This window comes from Strongylocentrotus purpuratus, unplaced genomic scaffold (assembly GCF_000002235.5).
Source record: "Strongylocentrotus purpuratus isolate Spur 01 unplaced genomic scaffold, Spur_5.0 spur5_scaffold_11, whole genome shotgun sequence".
In the NCBI taxonomy this organism is placed as follows: Eukaryota; Metazoa; Echinodermata; class Echinoidea; order Camarodonta; family Strongylocentrotidae; genus Strongylocentrotus; species Strongylocentrotus purpuratus.
The window spans coordinates 7079771-7094592 of NW_022145596.1; the positions used below are offsets into that span (position 1 = coordinate 7079771).

The window sequence follows — 14822 nt, forward strand, 5'->3', positions numbered from 1 at the left end:
TTTTGTCGTTAGAGGGCCAATTTATTGACAGCAGCAGAAAGCAGAAATGGCGACTACCAGGATTGCATTGTTGAACGCCAAAAGAAGGTAAGAAAACTTGCCTCATTTTCAAGATATTTGTGCTTATTGTATGAATGTAATTACTCAGTAATGTCTGCATGAACTGATTTGTGACATGTAAAGATATTTTCATGCGTAGCGGTTCATCTAAAACGTAAAATTTCACACAGTAACGGAAGACCGACCGGAAATTGCACACAAAAAGAACTCCATTCTAATTCACTCTTCTGTATGTTCAGTGAGTGAAATGGATGCAGAATGGAATAAAAGCTACGCCATGACGTGACTTTGTTTAGTTGAGCTTTACATGGGCTCTTTACATCCTGAATAAGGTAGTCAAGATGTAGGAATCTTATGAAAATGCTATGCATCCCTGTTTCTATGAGTATGAGTATGAGCTTCATGAATTTACAACCAAGTTTTTGGTTCAGTAATGTTGGTGGGCAATTTTAGAGTAGCAAGTGAGCGTCTTTTTTCTTCAAACTCCATTCTTCAGTTCTTGCGTTAACGTGTTAGCATGGCTAATTGTATGCACCGATTGAGTGGTGGCATGTTTTTAAATTGGTACAAAAAGAAGCAAGTAAGACAGACACTGAAACAGTAGGGTATGACTTAGACAGCAATAACCATCTGATTTGGGTCATTTCTTTAAAAAAACTGACATTTGTTGTCATTCCCCAATACAGATGGCAACCCAGAGATCTCGTACCGTGGGGGTAAATTAGAGCCACAGCGTAACAGCTTTTCGTTACCGACATTTCTCCCCCGATTTTCTTTATTTAGATCTAATTTCCTGATTTCTAAATCAGATGTAAATTAGGTCGATATGTCATTTGTCCTAATTACAGTTATCAAAATTTGATAACTCAATATTAAATGTATAATTTACGGACTTACTTATATGAATTATCCAATTTGTATTTTAGTCCTGTGAAACAGTACGTTCATGCACTCGAAAATAGAGCTATATGACCCGGCGGCCGGTATATTTCCGGGTCAACCTACGCCAATGGCCAATCAGAGCACTCGTTTCGTGGGAGTTCGTTGGTCAAGCTGGGCCGACTCGTACATAGCTACGGTAGCTATTGGACGTTCGAAAAGAAAAAATGAATATTCATCAACTAAAACCAAGACGATAATGTTGACGACGAGACTTTCTCGGATTAATCATTAATTTAGGATCTAAATGAGCAAGCTATCGTAAGTCAAATAAGCTATATATATGTTATTTTTAATTTGTATTATAATTGCAGCAGTTATGAGGATGTAAAGAGTGAAAATCTCGTTGCATATCTCATTCATCGCGGTCCGGTCGAACCAAACCATTTGTTCTGTACAGTCCCTCACAGTAAGAGGTCCCCAGACTTCAGTCTCTATAATCGGAGGTCTAGTGGAGCCAGACGTAGTCTCAGTGGAACAACCGACGATTAGAGAGACTGAAGTTTTCGGTCTAGGTATGACTGTGAGTGTGAGAGAGAGAGAGAGCTAGAGAAAAGGGATGAATGAAATGCTACATTTTTAAATGTGAGGGCTCGTCCAAACTTTGCGCGAGACTCGAGACTGCACTGCTCATCCCATGTACAGGGTTATATACTCAGATGTTGTGTGTCTGGACAGTTGATATAATACCTCAATTTGAAGAAGTTTACCATCAATATTTCATAAATCTTTTAAGACTTGTGTTAAACAATATTATAAAGGACAAATATTCACGATGGTAGATCTAAGTGCTATTTGATGAATATTTTCTGTTAAATCCAAAGGTAATACAGAAGTTTTTATGTTATGTTATGTGTCCACCCCCCCCCCCCCCCCCCCCCCCCCCCCCCCATCGAACTTATAACTACCTTGTGTGAGACCAAATCTTGTAGATGGACACTTGGTCAGTTACTGTATCTAAAAAGAAATAGATGATGGTCAAAATCAAGTACTTCCATTGAAATGAAGAAACTTTTGAGCAACTTTTGAGCTTTGTCACAAACCCATGACAATCACAATGTGGCCAATTTGTCTAGTGATTTTCATAGTATTTCATTATTTTTCATGTCTTTTAAAATTTCATAACTTTGTTGTCCAATTTTCATCAACTTTTTTTATTGGTTTATCTGAGTTTTCTGCTTGTATTCAAGGCAAGTTATTCTTGGTTTGGACTTCCCCTTTAAACCTAAATTCTTTGGCATTTGTAGAGGCACAGTCCCGGCCCCCCCCCCCCCCCACTCAGTGTTATTTAGGGTACGCATATGCATGTTCCCTCCTTTTGAAAACACCCCCTAAGTCCGGTGTGTAAAGTCAATTTTGTGTATGTACGAGCTGGACTTTGGTGCATGAAAAGTACCCCTTTACCGGACATTTTGGTAACACGCATGCGGTCATTCCGACCCCGGAGTGGGGGGGGGGGGGGGCCGGGGGCACAGTCCAGAGAGGAACTGCAAATGACCTGTTTACAATTTTATACCTTTAACAAAAACAAATGTTTCTCTTGATGACTACAAAGCTTGACACTCGCTAGCCAGTCATAAACACAACTAATCTATGTTGAGTGGATTCCATTCCATACTGTAGAGATCTTATTTTGCACAGCAGGCCAGGTGAAGAGGTCCTGGAGAGAAACATACATACCGATATATTGAAATGCCTTAGTAAACAGGTCTATTGATTTGACATTGTAATGACTTGAGTGAGAGGTTGAGTGTACATGAATGAAAGGATGTGCAAGTGTTATAGGGTGTGAGGGGTTTCTCTGTATGTCTATACCTCACCATAGGGAGAAACATGTGATTTATCAGAGAAGGAACACATGTTTCCTTTTGGGGCCTGTTTCTCAAAACTGTCATAAGTCATGGCCAGCAAGGTCATGTGCTGGCTGGCAGGATATTTCAAGCTAGATTTGTCTAGTTAAATTGTAAGTGACATGATGCAGCATTATTGTCTTGTAGTTGTACACATTTATGACTTTATGTAACATTAAAAGTGATATTAGATGAAACCTCCGATAAGGTAGGCAAATTATTTAATATTAAAGAAATTATTGTAGATTTGCATTTATCTCAGAGTGAAGCTTAAAGACTGTAAGTCATGAAATATACTGACAGGAATACAAGAAATTCCACTAACTGTTTTATAAGAAATTTCTCCTGTTAAATAGATAATTACACTTACATGTGATTACACCCCCAAGTTAATAATAAGGACAATTCGAGTGAACAAGAAACCTCATTCTCGTTAACCATGTGTAAGTCAAAGCGTTAACTGTTCAAGTTGGTTCACTTTTGCAGACTCTTTTGATTCCGTTGACAAGTCGGTCAAGATGTCAAACGACACATCTTTCTTTTATATATTTTCTCATGTTACTCTTTGTTTATCCGTGAATCATCTTCCCTTCTATCCCTTACGTTATTCTTTGTTTGCATACTTGTATCATCTTCTCTTACATGTATATTTTCTTTGTTATAATCCTTCTTTCATTTCTTCTATTTTCTTACATTATCTTTTGTTTCTATCCTTTAATTTCTTTCTATCTTTTCTCATGTTTGTTTTTATTCTTCTTTCATCTTCTCTTCAACTGCAAGAGGAATGTACATGTTTATTTGGCATAATTAGTTATTATTGAATGTTTGTCACATTTTAACAAGTATTTCTTTACAAGTAAGAAGTAAGTACAAGTAAGATTGTATTTTGCCTGTACTCCTGAAAGAATGATGCTGTACAGTATAAGTATAAAATGGTGGTTAAAACAAGGAATACTGTATTGTTTTTTTTTTTTTTTAATGATGAAAAACTCTGAATTATGCCCTTTTTGACAAAAATCTTTTATCCATTTATTTCATCTGAAAATTTCTTGATATGACCATCAGTAATTGGTACCAGGAAGAACCATTCAGGTCTTTGATGTTTATGTACATTAACCCTATTGGTGGGGTATTCTAAAGTTAGGCCCAAACAATGAAACAAGCAAGTGAATAGAAGAGATATAGGCCAGTATTCAATTCTCGCTACCCTAAATAGGTACGAAAATCTCGAAATTCGCGAGACGAGGTAATTTTCACTCTCTCGGGTCGTCACTACAACTTCCGGTATAGAGTCCCATCCCGCTGGCGCTAGCGCCTGTGTTCGCTGTGCAGAGTTTTCACGCACGCTAAAATCGATGCCAATCAGTGCAGCCTCACAAAAGAAAACCATCGTCACTGATGTCAAAAGACGCAAAAAACAACGAATGAAATGTTCAAATAAACGTTGAAATATTTGCGAAAAAAAAACAAGACCGAGCAGACGACATATTCGGTGCATACACGTTGTGTGGCGACGGCGTTTTACGTTTGCGCTATCGCGCCTAGTAATATAGCGCCTGCACAGGAAGCTGTAATGTCGAAAAGCTATCCCATAATGCAATGCGCGTTTTCAGGATTTTCCCCGGATCTCGGCAGAATCGCTATTTGGGGTAGCGAGAATTCAATACTGGGCAATTCCACGGTAACGGAAGGACACTCAGACAAGATTTTTTAACTTCAGGTTCATACTAAAAGAACTGTTTTATTAGTATAAGATGTGAAACAGTACAGATATAATACCTATATAAGTGCCTTTAATTCTCCCCCAAAAAATTGTCATTATAGTTAAGTAGTTTAAGAATGTGCATATTAATTATCTCGGTAACGGAAGGACATAAAAATGGACATGGTTTTTCCAGTTAATTAGTGTTTATCTAAACTTTGTGAAGTTGATGAAGCTTTCCACTTGACTGAAACACATTTTTTTCCCCATAGTTTAATACATACTAATAAAACATTTCTTTTAGTATGAACCTGAAGTTCAAAAATCTTGTCTGAGTGTCCTTCCGTTACCGTGGAATTGCCCTACTGTAAACAGTGTTATTTTTTCCTGATTATTTTTTTCGCGCTGAGCGATAAAATTCTTAAATTCATGTTTCATGCAATTCAGCCTGTTCAAAAAAAGCATAAGAAGTCATACTTATATTTTTGAGAGTTCTAAAATTATACCACAAATATTTCTACTTCTACAGTACCTGTACCTATGTCAGAAAAATGATTATTTCACTCAGTTTTTGGCTGAGGTAAAAATACTCAGCCATCTTCAGTATTCAGTTGGAAGCTTTTGGCTAAGTATTTTATCTAAATTAAAAAAAGCTCCCTAGCTGACCTTAGCCACCTACTTTTTAGGCTTTTACTTGCAGGCATGTAGTTTTGATACGCAGTCTTTATAAGCTGTGCACAATAATATCACCATGCATAGTGCACCCAATATTGGATTGGCTAAGTGACATCACAATGGCCATCATTATTAAAGGAAAATCCAACTCAAATAGATTGAAAAATTAGAGAAGCATACTGATGAAAGTTTCAATTAAATCTGACTAAATATAAAAGTTATGATTATTTGAAAGTTGTAATGACTATACTTATGGGCAATTCAAATTGGCTGAAGCGCTATGTCAATGCGCTGTAGTGCCGGACTACAATTAATAATATTTTTGTACACGTCCTACGTCACAATCCACTGACCAAACTACAGATTTGAGATTTGCATAGACTTACATGTAGTGTTCTCTTATTTCCAACATTCGTAACTTCCTTACTTTTGGTCCGATTTGTTAAAAACTATTACCCTTCAGTTTCTGTTATTTTTCTGCTTTTATTCAAGGGTTGGATTGCCCTTTAAAGTATTTTGCCTTAAATTTTGCGTACTGTGATCTGAATAAGACGAGCCATTAGCTAATTAGTGTTAATGTAATTTTTTTGATATTTTACTTTTTTGTCCTTTGTTTATTCATCAGTCAAAACAAGGAAAATGTCAGATGTCAGAAATGTCTAGAGATGGGTCATTGGACCTATGAATGCTCTGGAAAGAGAAAGTACGTCCATCGGCCATCGAGGATATCAACACTCAACAAGAAACTGAAGCAGAAGCAGAAAGAGGAGGAGGAAGGAGCAAAAAGGTCAGTGTATTGAGAAGATGAAAGTCAGGGGGTTAGTGTCCTCGGTATATAGTTCAGGCGATGAGCCATGCTTGATTAATGCAAAGTCATTGAATATGCGTACCGGTACTCCACGTAAGATGATGTCATCAAGTCGATAGCAAGTTTTTAGGTCAACATCTTCCGATTTTCAAAGCTTTAGATTTTGTGTTCTATGGCTTATAAGCTATCCATTAATATATCATTCATCCATTTCATTTTTCAGTTCGGATAAGGTCTTTCAAGCCTTTGAAAAATTAAGAATGCTTTATCTCAGTTCTGATTGAATAGACCTTTTCACTAATTTAACCACTTTTTGATTGAAAAAAAAATCTTGACGACCCAAAAGCTTGCCAGAGGCTAGTCTTTGGACAAGCCTCTGGCAAGAAACAACTATAATACAATTTATGCAAACAGCTAGTACCGATAACTATGTGTTCTAGAGAGAAATTAGCATAAATGTAAATACATTAGTAGACGGGTCTATTTCTGGATTAGCCATTTTTCTTTCTTTAATACCCCCCTCATTAATATTTGATTTCAGGCTAGAGAACCCCAAGAGTGACAGCAGCTCTGGTGATGAGAGTGACGAGACATCCTCCGGAACTATCGATTCCGATTCTTCCTCCACCCTCAGTAGCTCCGATGACGAATCAAGCGATGAGGATTCCAACCTCAGCTCTAAAGGGGACTCCGATTCGGGCTCGTCCGGAACAAGCGACTCGGACTCGGACAGTAGCGAAGATAGCGTGCCTCGGAAAAAGCGCAAACGGTGAACAATCCAGCGTCTCTCTTTCGTCAAACTGCGGCTGAATTGCCAAATTGATGTGTTATTTATTTATTACTGCGAGATAAATAGATTTGAATGGAATTGGCCGAGAAACTTCAGCACAGGGCTGCATTTGTGCCGCTGAGGGCACCAACACTAATTGAGTACTCCACTGAGCCAACGATACAGTGGCTTTGGTGCAATATATGAGAAATGCAAGCAATTTCAAGTTTTGTATGACAGGGATTCTCTCTCATGTACCCGTCTTGTATTTTGATATGGAATAATCTCATTGTTGTATTAAAATTTGAATATCCAATTGAATCTCAATTACAGGAAGTGATAGCAGTTGGAAGTAGACATGCATGTCTGTCATTTCTAGATGAGAAAGTACAATAAGGTTAAATGTGGAACATATTTTTTTTTCTATCTGTACCTGGTAGCAATTTCTTTGATTTCATTTAAGGTTAAGTAGTGCTGTTACCAAAAGAGTACTCCCTATTTCTGAACTGTTTTGTAAAGCTGTTAGTTATATTTGCATATCTGCCAATTGCAAAGAGGGGGGGAGGGGGGATATGGTTAATGTTGACCATACATGCAAGTTAGTATATGTTTGAAAATATGATTATCGTAGTGTACTAATAGAGATTGGTTGTGCTGGTTCTAATGGGTTATGCAATGATGAGTAAGTAAGGTTGTGTACAAAGTAATTTAAGGTTACTAAATACTTGTCTAAGTCAAAAGGTCATTCAAGATTATATGTCATTTTGTCAGTAATATATGGGCAAAAGCTGAACCATTTTGGCAATCAAAGACTATATGTTTATATGTAAAATGGTATAATTGCAGGGTTGGGTCCGTCCAAAAAGTTAGGGCAATTTTTTTCACATACCAGAAGTGAGAATCTATGTCTGCTATCAACTGTAACCATGTTTGCTTAAATTGAGGTTTGCATAAAGAGCATAGCCAACTATCTTCAGAAGTATGAAAGTTTACGTAGTGTTATATGATGTCCATGTAACGCTGGTAAAAAGAGAAATGTGTATTAAGCAAAGAAACTGAAACAGGAACAATTCTGACAGGGCACTACTATATAAAGGCTATAAAGGTATATATTCATTGCATAAAAATCTTCCAACAGATACTTTCATCTTCCATGTGTAGTTGAAGATCTCATACCTACGTTACATGGACACCCGTCATATTTTTTGCCCCTACATGTACTTTATAGAATGACCCGGTTACGAGGGTCATACAAATCTGCCAAACTGTCATCTCACGGTCGATTCCTAGCGTTATTGAATGACATAATAATATCAATACAAAATATTATGTACTTTAACAACATTGATGTCGAGTACCCCCCAAATGCATACATGCCAACTGTTCAGATTAAAGAGGAACATTCCTCTTTTTGGGAGAAGATAATTATCATTTTAATGCAGGTGTTCCTCTTCCTGTACAAATTTTTTTTTTTTATTGAATAGGAGAGTTAGGATTGTTCCTCTTTTTTTTGAAAATAGCATAATTTGTACAGATTTCTGATTTTCAAATGTTGGCATGTATGCAAATGCTATATGATTAATTTTTAGATTTTTGTAACTAATGAATTGGCCTTATGGCCTTCCATGGGCAGTAAATCCAACCCAAAACTTTGCTGGGGTAATAATAATAATTGCAGGTTCCTCGGGAAGAACAGGATAGTTACTTATGAGACGTCCCTGGGTGTAAACAAAATATATTTAATGACCTATTTGAAAGTTGTCTGTACCTTTAGCTTCATAAAGTATTTACAGCATTTTTGAGCATTATGCATTTCCCTTTCCATGTTGAAATCTAAGGAAGAGAGTGGTATGTTGAGGTAACGTGTACATGTATAATGTATTTGCAATCATGGACCATTTCAACTTTATGCTGCCCCAAGTGAAGTGTTTTGTCAGGATATCACCAACATTTACCCAAGACATTGTACAGTCATTTGCAAAATTTTAAAACCTCTGAAACTTTAAGTAATAATATTCATTGCTGAAATTGGCAAGAGATGGTGCTAACATGCAGGGAGGTAAGCAATTTTATTGAACTATATGTTTTCTGGTCGGGTCTACTTAAAATTTTTGATATAGCATTGTGCACAGAAGTCTTGATGATGATCCTTTTGCTTACTGGACATGTAGATTTTCAGTGTAGCTCTCTCCAGAACATCAACAAATTTCAGGTGGTCTTAAACTTTTCCAACTCCATATCACTCCATATCACAGACAACACGTAGGGCCGTGCATCTCAAATTTAACATTGTTAAATGATGCCTTTTAAGGGTGACTAAATTACAAATTGACATTTTGATGTACATCTATGTCATAGATGAACAAAAGACATTGGTATGTCCTCATGCATTGCATGTTTTATACAGAAACCCTTCTTTTCATGGTGTTTAAATATAAAAACATGCTATCGCGAACAGGTAGTCAGTTGATAAGAAGGGACATACCGATGTCTTCTGTTCATCTACCTTACTGGCATGTCACAAAAGTCATAATAGAAAATACGACATGAATGTACATCAAAAGATATGTTGTGTATACGTTAATACAGATCAACGTGAATTTGTAAGTAGAAGCTCAGAAGTTTGTCAACAATTACAGCTATTGGGCCAAAATGTCGTAGATTTCAGTGATGGTAGAACGCGAGTTATGTGCTAAAATGATCCCCAGTATATGTAAATACATTAATATAACTAATATGATATTCTTATGGTAAACAATCTTTTAAATGCCAAGTTTTCTTATTGTCATTAAAATGAAAGACACCTTTTATACTGCATTTGTGATATATTGACTTGAAACATGTATCAATATAATTATGCTCATCACACTTTTCACCATTCACAAAATCAGGACAAGAAAAAGACGAAATTACTTAATAGAGCACAGTATTAATACAATACAAATAAATAATGCCATATTTACATAGGACGGATTATAAATTCATGAAAAATAAATTTTAAATGATCATTTCAATAAATATCTCGATTCTATTCTCTGACAGGCAATATATCCTAGATTCATACTCTCAAGAGGTCAGTGCAGGCCCATACTGCAAGTAAACGCACATGAAGGTGTAACTACAGTAAGCCTATTAAACTCTGGATTTATTTGTCAGTGGTAATTGAATCTCAAATTGAATTCTTTTTACATCAAAAGACAAGTATCTAGGAGCTTTGTTGTATAAAACAAATCATGCTAGTTTTCATTACAGGATCTGTCCATTCTTGTTGTAGCCTCCTGGCTTTTTGAAGCCTCTACTTTAAATTGGATAGATTTCAGGTTCACATGAAAGATTATCATTTCACACTATATTCTCTACTCAGGAGTAGTAAATCCCATACAGGAAAGTCTACCCTAATATAATTTTAAAAAAAAGCAGAAGTTGACTACTTGGGAGAAGATACTAGGATAGAAATTGACAAAAAATTCTATTTGTCAAGGTAGTTAAAGCTCTACTGCACTTGTGCCCTCTATATAGCAAACAATGCCTAATCCCCCATAGTCCCCCATGATCCTCATTTTTTTTATAATTGAGAGCTGATTTGTGAGATAACCACCTGCCAGTGACCTTGCAGAGTGGTCTAATCCCTCCTGTAAACTAGTACAGATGGGCTTTAAATTTCAATAAGACTAAAGTGATTTCAAATAAAGTCATTGGACACATTTGAAGTGCTTCTTTGTCTTGATCTCTGCAAATGTTTAGAAATTCAATTCTGGACACATTTAGAGTGACAGAAATTTGCATGAATTTAAATATATCAAGTAACTTCAATATCATCATAAATGCTTCTTGCTCTGTATTTCAATAGCTCTCTTGTAGTCTGCAATCGCTTCCTCCCTCCTTCCCAGACGACCTCTGACCTCTGCTCTTCGCTTATGAACTAGTGGGTCATCCGGTTGCAAACTCAGAGCTGAACAGATATAAAAGGAAAACAAATCATGAAATTAACAAAATTCATCTCGGTTATTAATCCTTGTAAACACATCTTCTGGTGGGGGAAAAAAAACACAAAACTAAAAAAAAGATTTTTTTTTCTTGGGGGGGGGGGGGGGGAGGAAGAATGGGTTGGAATGGCATGAATTTTACAAGGAAATGTTAAATACCCTTTGATGATTAGTAACAAAATTGTCGACCAATCAGTTGCCAACTATCCTTAGTCGGGCTTTATGAGTATCATTTCCATCTCCTACATGTCGCTAAATAACAGAATAACAAGCTAGGCTAAGTTAGCTTTTGTAGATATGGGACCAGATTTCTTATCTTACTGAAAAATGATGCATGCAAAAAGAAAATTAAGACAAAAAGTGAACTGGGTTTTAATCAAATACATTGCATGTATGAACTTCCAAGAAAGAATTTGTATTAAACGCGCATCCAACTGTGTTGAGTTCCTACCTTCACTGTAGTCTTTCTCAGCCAGTTGATATCGTTTGAGTGAAGTGTACAGGTTTCCTCGGTTGAAGTACAGATGAGCAGAAAGAGGACTTAGCTTGACAGCTTTGAAGAAATCTTCCAGGGCTCCTTTGCTATCTCTCGTCAACACCTACAAATACAAGGAACATTATTATACAAGGAACATTATTATACAATTAGAATACAAACTTTTCTCAAAGTCTAGATTTTTTTCCTCGCATCACGTTGCCAATTTAGAGACTACATTATAATTGAATTAATTCTTATTGACAAATAGAATGATGGAATAAAAAATGTCTACTCTTTATAATTCCTTTCTTCAACAAGCAAACACTGAACTGCTCACTGCAAAGAGAGGGCTAAACATGATGGTCTCTAACCAACACCTAGAAAAGGTAGAGAATATCAGTGATATGTTTAACTTATTGATAGTTGTCTTAATTTACAGGTTTCAATGGTATAAAGGAAGTGGACTAAATCATTATTTTTTGCTCCTTTCAAAATTTAGTTCATCCAAATAATGCACTTCTTATCTTACTTTTCCTACTGCATCTTCTGACTAATTATCAAATTCTGTTTACACAAAACGAACAAGTGTGAAGGGAACCTGTTAAGGCAGTCACCAAAACCTGTCCAACAAATGAGGAACCAGTCATCTCATGCTGCATGTCTGTTATTATCTAACAGTATAGTGCTTTTAAACCTGAAATCATATTCTCTGATAACACCCAAACTGATTTATTTTATGATTTCCCTATGAAGAAAGACAAAAGAATACTTTTAAACAATATGCAATATTAGGACAAGAAGTAGTATTAAATGCAATGTTCTCCACTATAGTGTAAAGCAGGGCTCCACATTTTTTTTCACAATAACTTTTCCATTGAAATTCTTTCTAAATTAAGAGAGAAAGAAACAGGGGGTGTTGGAGGGGGGCATATCTTTGGACTGGGCAAAAAGAAGAAAAAATACCTTTGTGATAGCTCTGTTCAAGAGAGCCGATTCATCTGATCCATTCAGTTCCAAGGTCTTGTCATAGAACTGTAACGCCTGTAAACAGGGGACAAATAACATCCCACGTTATCTACCGGGTACATGTATATATACATTCAAACATGTTGATTCATCCATGTGATTGTCAAAGTTAGACTGTATTGAGATCAAACTCTAAAGAAATACATTTAAATCCCAGAGGAAGGGGAAAATTTGGAAATAATATTATAAGTTGGCATAAAGTATATTTTTTAGGGGTGATAGTGAGCACTAAAAAAAAATAGTTTTTTTTGTTTATTGGGAAAATTGGGAAAAAAATAGGGCAATATAGGGAAGAATAGAAGAAATAAGAGGGAAATTGGGAAAATCAGGATAAAAAATGGAAGAAGAAAAAAAAAAATGTACAAAAAAAACAAAAAACAAATCTGGATTTTTTTTTTTTTTTTATAAATCGGAAAGAAGAAAAAATATCGGGAAAAAATTGGGAAAAATCAAAAAAAATCTGGAAACCGATTTTAATCAGGTTTTTATCAGGCCTGATTTCTTAAAAGTGTGATCTCTGTAAATATACACTTTGATTTGAAAGTACCTACAGAAAAATATCGAAGTAATCATCATTTAAGATTAAATATATATTTCAAATAATAACTATGACAAAATCAAACTTCAGATAGCATAGCCCAGACCATGGAATTAAAATTTGTAGTATCAAGTTTAACTTTTATTTGTTTTATTATATTAGTAGGTACAAATTTACCAGTAGCATTTCAAATGGTCAGCTGACAAAAACTATTTAAAAGTAGAAAACTATATATGAAGTTTTAAAAAAAATATAAAAAAATACTTCAAGTCATTTCACACACAAAATTATAGAGGAAGATAACTGAGAAGTGAGAGGGGGGGTGGGAGTTGGGGACAAGCTGAGACAGTGGATACAATGATAACAAAAATATTGTATGAAACAGAAGGCTAGAAAAAAAATGTACCGAAAATAAACAATGCAAAGTAATGAAAGCACATATTGCTCACCTGCATGAACTGCCTATTACTGAAGTAGAGATTAGCCGCATTGAAGTATGCCAAGGCATAGCTCTTATCCTTCTTGATGGCTGCCTGGAAGTCAATCATTGCACTCTCGTGATCCTGCAGGAACTGATTGACCACACCCCGGTTGACAAAGAGCTCTGCGGACTTACCGATGCGGAGGGCGTTGTTCATGTCGAGGAGGGCGGCGTAAGGGTCACTCATCTGGAGGGATACGATGGCACGCCCCTCAAGGGCTGGGCGGTAGTCTGTACATCAAGAATAAGAGACATAACGTATTAGTTGACAGAGTTGCTAATTTAAAAAATCTATTGACGGGGGGCTCATTTTGTATGCATTCAGCTTCAGGCACATAAATTACAAAGTGAAACAGGCTAAAAACTAAAAGTTTCCCTCTTGGTAACCAAAAAGCCTTGCTGTGTCATCAACACATTAATTGGAAAGTACTGACTAGTGAATGAAGTTCAGTATTATTTAAATTCATTGTGGTGCTTTGATGGCCTTGATGGAAACCTTTTGCATTCATTTGGGCCATTTCTTTAGATATTCAGTGCAGTGGGCTTACTCATTGAATATAATGACTCTAATGTGCCTATATACTAATAACTTTTCAATAAGCCCAAATACATAGACCACTGTAGATGTGAGTTTTTTTTGTCAAATCTACTGAAGGGAAATTTTGTGCAATGAGCCCCAATACAACATACAACATGAAAAATCTCTTGATATTTATGACCATGATAGTGTTAGTAATACCAGAGAAAACCATTATTATCAAAATAAGATATTTTCATTTTTTTATGAAACAAAATTGGATTAATTTCATATGTCTTATAGGGGACATATTGTATGGAATCGCCCAAAATCATTTCTGCAACAGTCAAAAGTGTAATCCTACTCTAGGTCCTCAAGTTCAACAGGTGTATGAGACTCACTTGGATTTAGTTTGAGGCAAGTTGTGAAGAGGTTCCAAGCTATCTTGTAGGAGCCACTGATCTGCATGTTGTAAGCCAGGTTCACTCGGCCAACCAGGCACTCCGGTTCAAGGATGATAGAACGCTGGTAATCTCGCCTAAAATTATAATCAATGAAGGAAAAAAAATAGCACAATGGGGATGGGTATCAAAGGAGACATAGAGGAATTTTGTTTTTCTTCTGGCCTTTGATTTTTATTTCATATCAAAGATTCACAATACCATCAAACCATTATTTATGAAATGTGCTGATTCGCGGTAAAAATTAATCTATTTCTGGTCTTCTTTAGGACCTGAACTACTGTTTTATTTTTTTTGCAATAATATACCATAAGAAATATCAAAATGAGCCTTTAGTTGATTATATAGCATTTGTCTATCACCTAAACTGTTTCCATTCCATGTTTCAAGTATCTTATCATAAGAATACCCAAAGCTGGGCTTATAGCATTTTGGTCTGAAGTTGGTCTGAAGTCTTAAGTTTTCCTACTTTAAAAATAGTTTTTTCTTTCTTTCTTTCTCAATCCCCGCTCTCCCCTTGAGTTACACAAAA

At 35.9% G+C, this 14822-nt stretch overlaps 2 protein-coding genes across 3 annotated transcripts in view; one reads left to right on the forward strand and one right to left on the reverse strand.

Moving 5' to 3' along the window:
* LOC115918495 (zinc finger CCHC domain-containing protein 10-like) lies at positions 1-7100 on the forward strand. Its single transcript, XM_030980507.1, has 3 exons — positions 1-87; positions 5852-6013; positions 6576-7100. The coding sequence occupies exons 1-3, from the start codon at positions 47-49 to the stop codon at positions 6805-6807; spliced, it is 435 nt and encodes a 144-aa protein (XP_030836367.1). The 5' UTR covers positions 1-46; the 3' UTR covers positions 6808-7100.
* Positions 7101-10376: 3276 nt separating this feature from the next.
* LOC587791 overlaps positions 10377-14822 on the reverse strand; it is a 38656-nt gene continuing 34210 nt past the window's right edge. For both annotated transcript variants that reach the window (XM_030980509.1, XM_030980508.1), the window contains 5 exons: positions 14231-14367; positions 13281-13543; positions 12231-12308; positions 11241-11388; positions 10377-10755 (listed from right to left, as the gene is read on the reverse strand). In XM_030980509.1, coding sequence (XP_030836369.1) covers positions 10622-10755; positions 11241-11388; positions 12231-12308; positions 13281-13543; positions 14231-14367 — 760 coding nt within the window. In that variant the 3' untranslated portion in view covers positions 10377-10621. The remainder of the gene's footprint in view (positions 10756-11240; positions 11389-12230; positions 12309-13280; positions 13544-14230; positions 14368-14822) is intronic.

Bases quoted from the DNA above. Each gene is read 5' to 3' on its own strand.
- LOC115918495 (XM_030980507.1), top strand. From the start codon at position 47: ATGGCGACTACCAGGATTGCATTGTTGAACGCCAAAAGAAG. The intron at 88-5,851 runs GTAAGAAAACTT...TTTATTCATCAG, and splicing joins TTGTTGAACGCCAAAAGAAG to TCAAAACAAGGAAAATGTCA. The intron at 6,014-6,575 runs GTCAGTGTATTG...ATTTGATTTCAG, and splicing joins GAGGAGGAAGGAGCAAAAAG to GCTAGAGAACCCCAAGAGTG.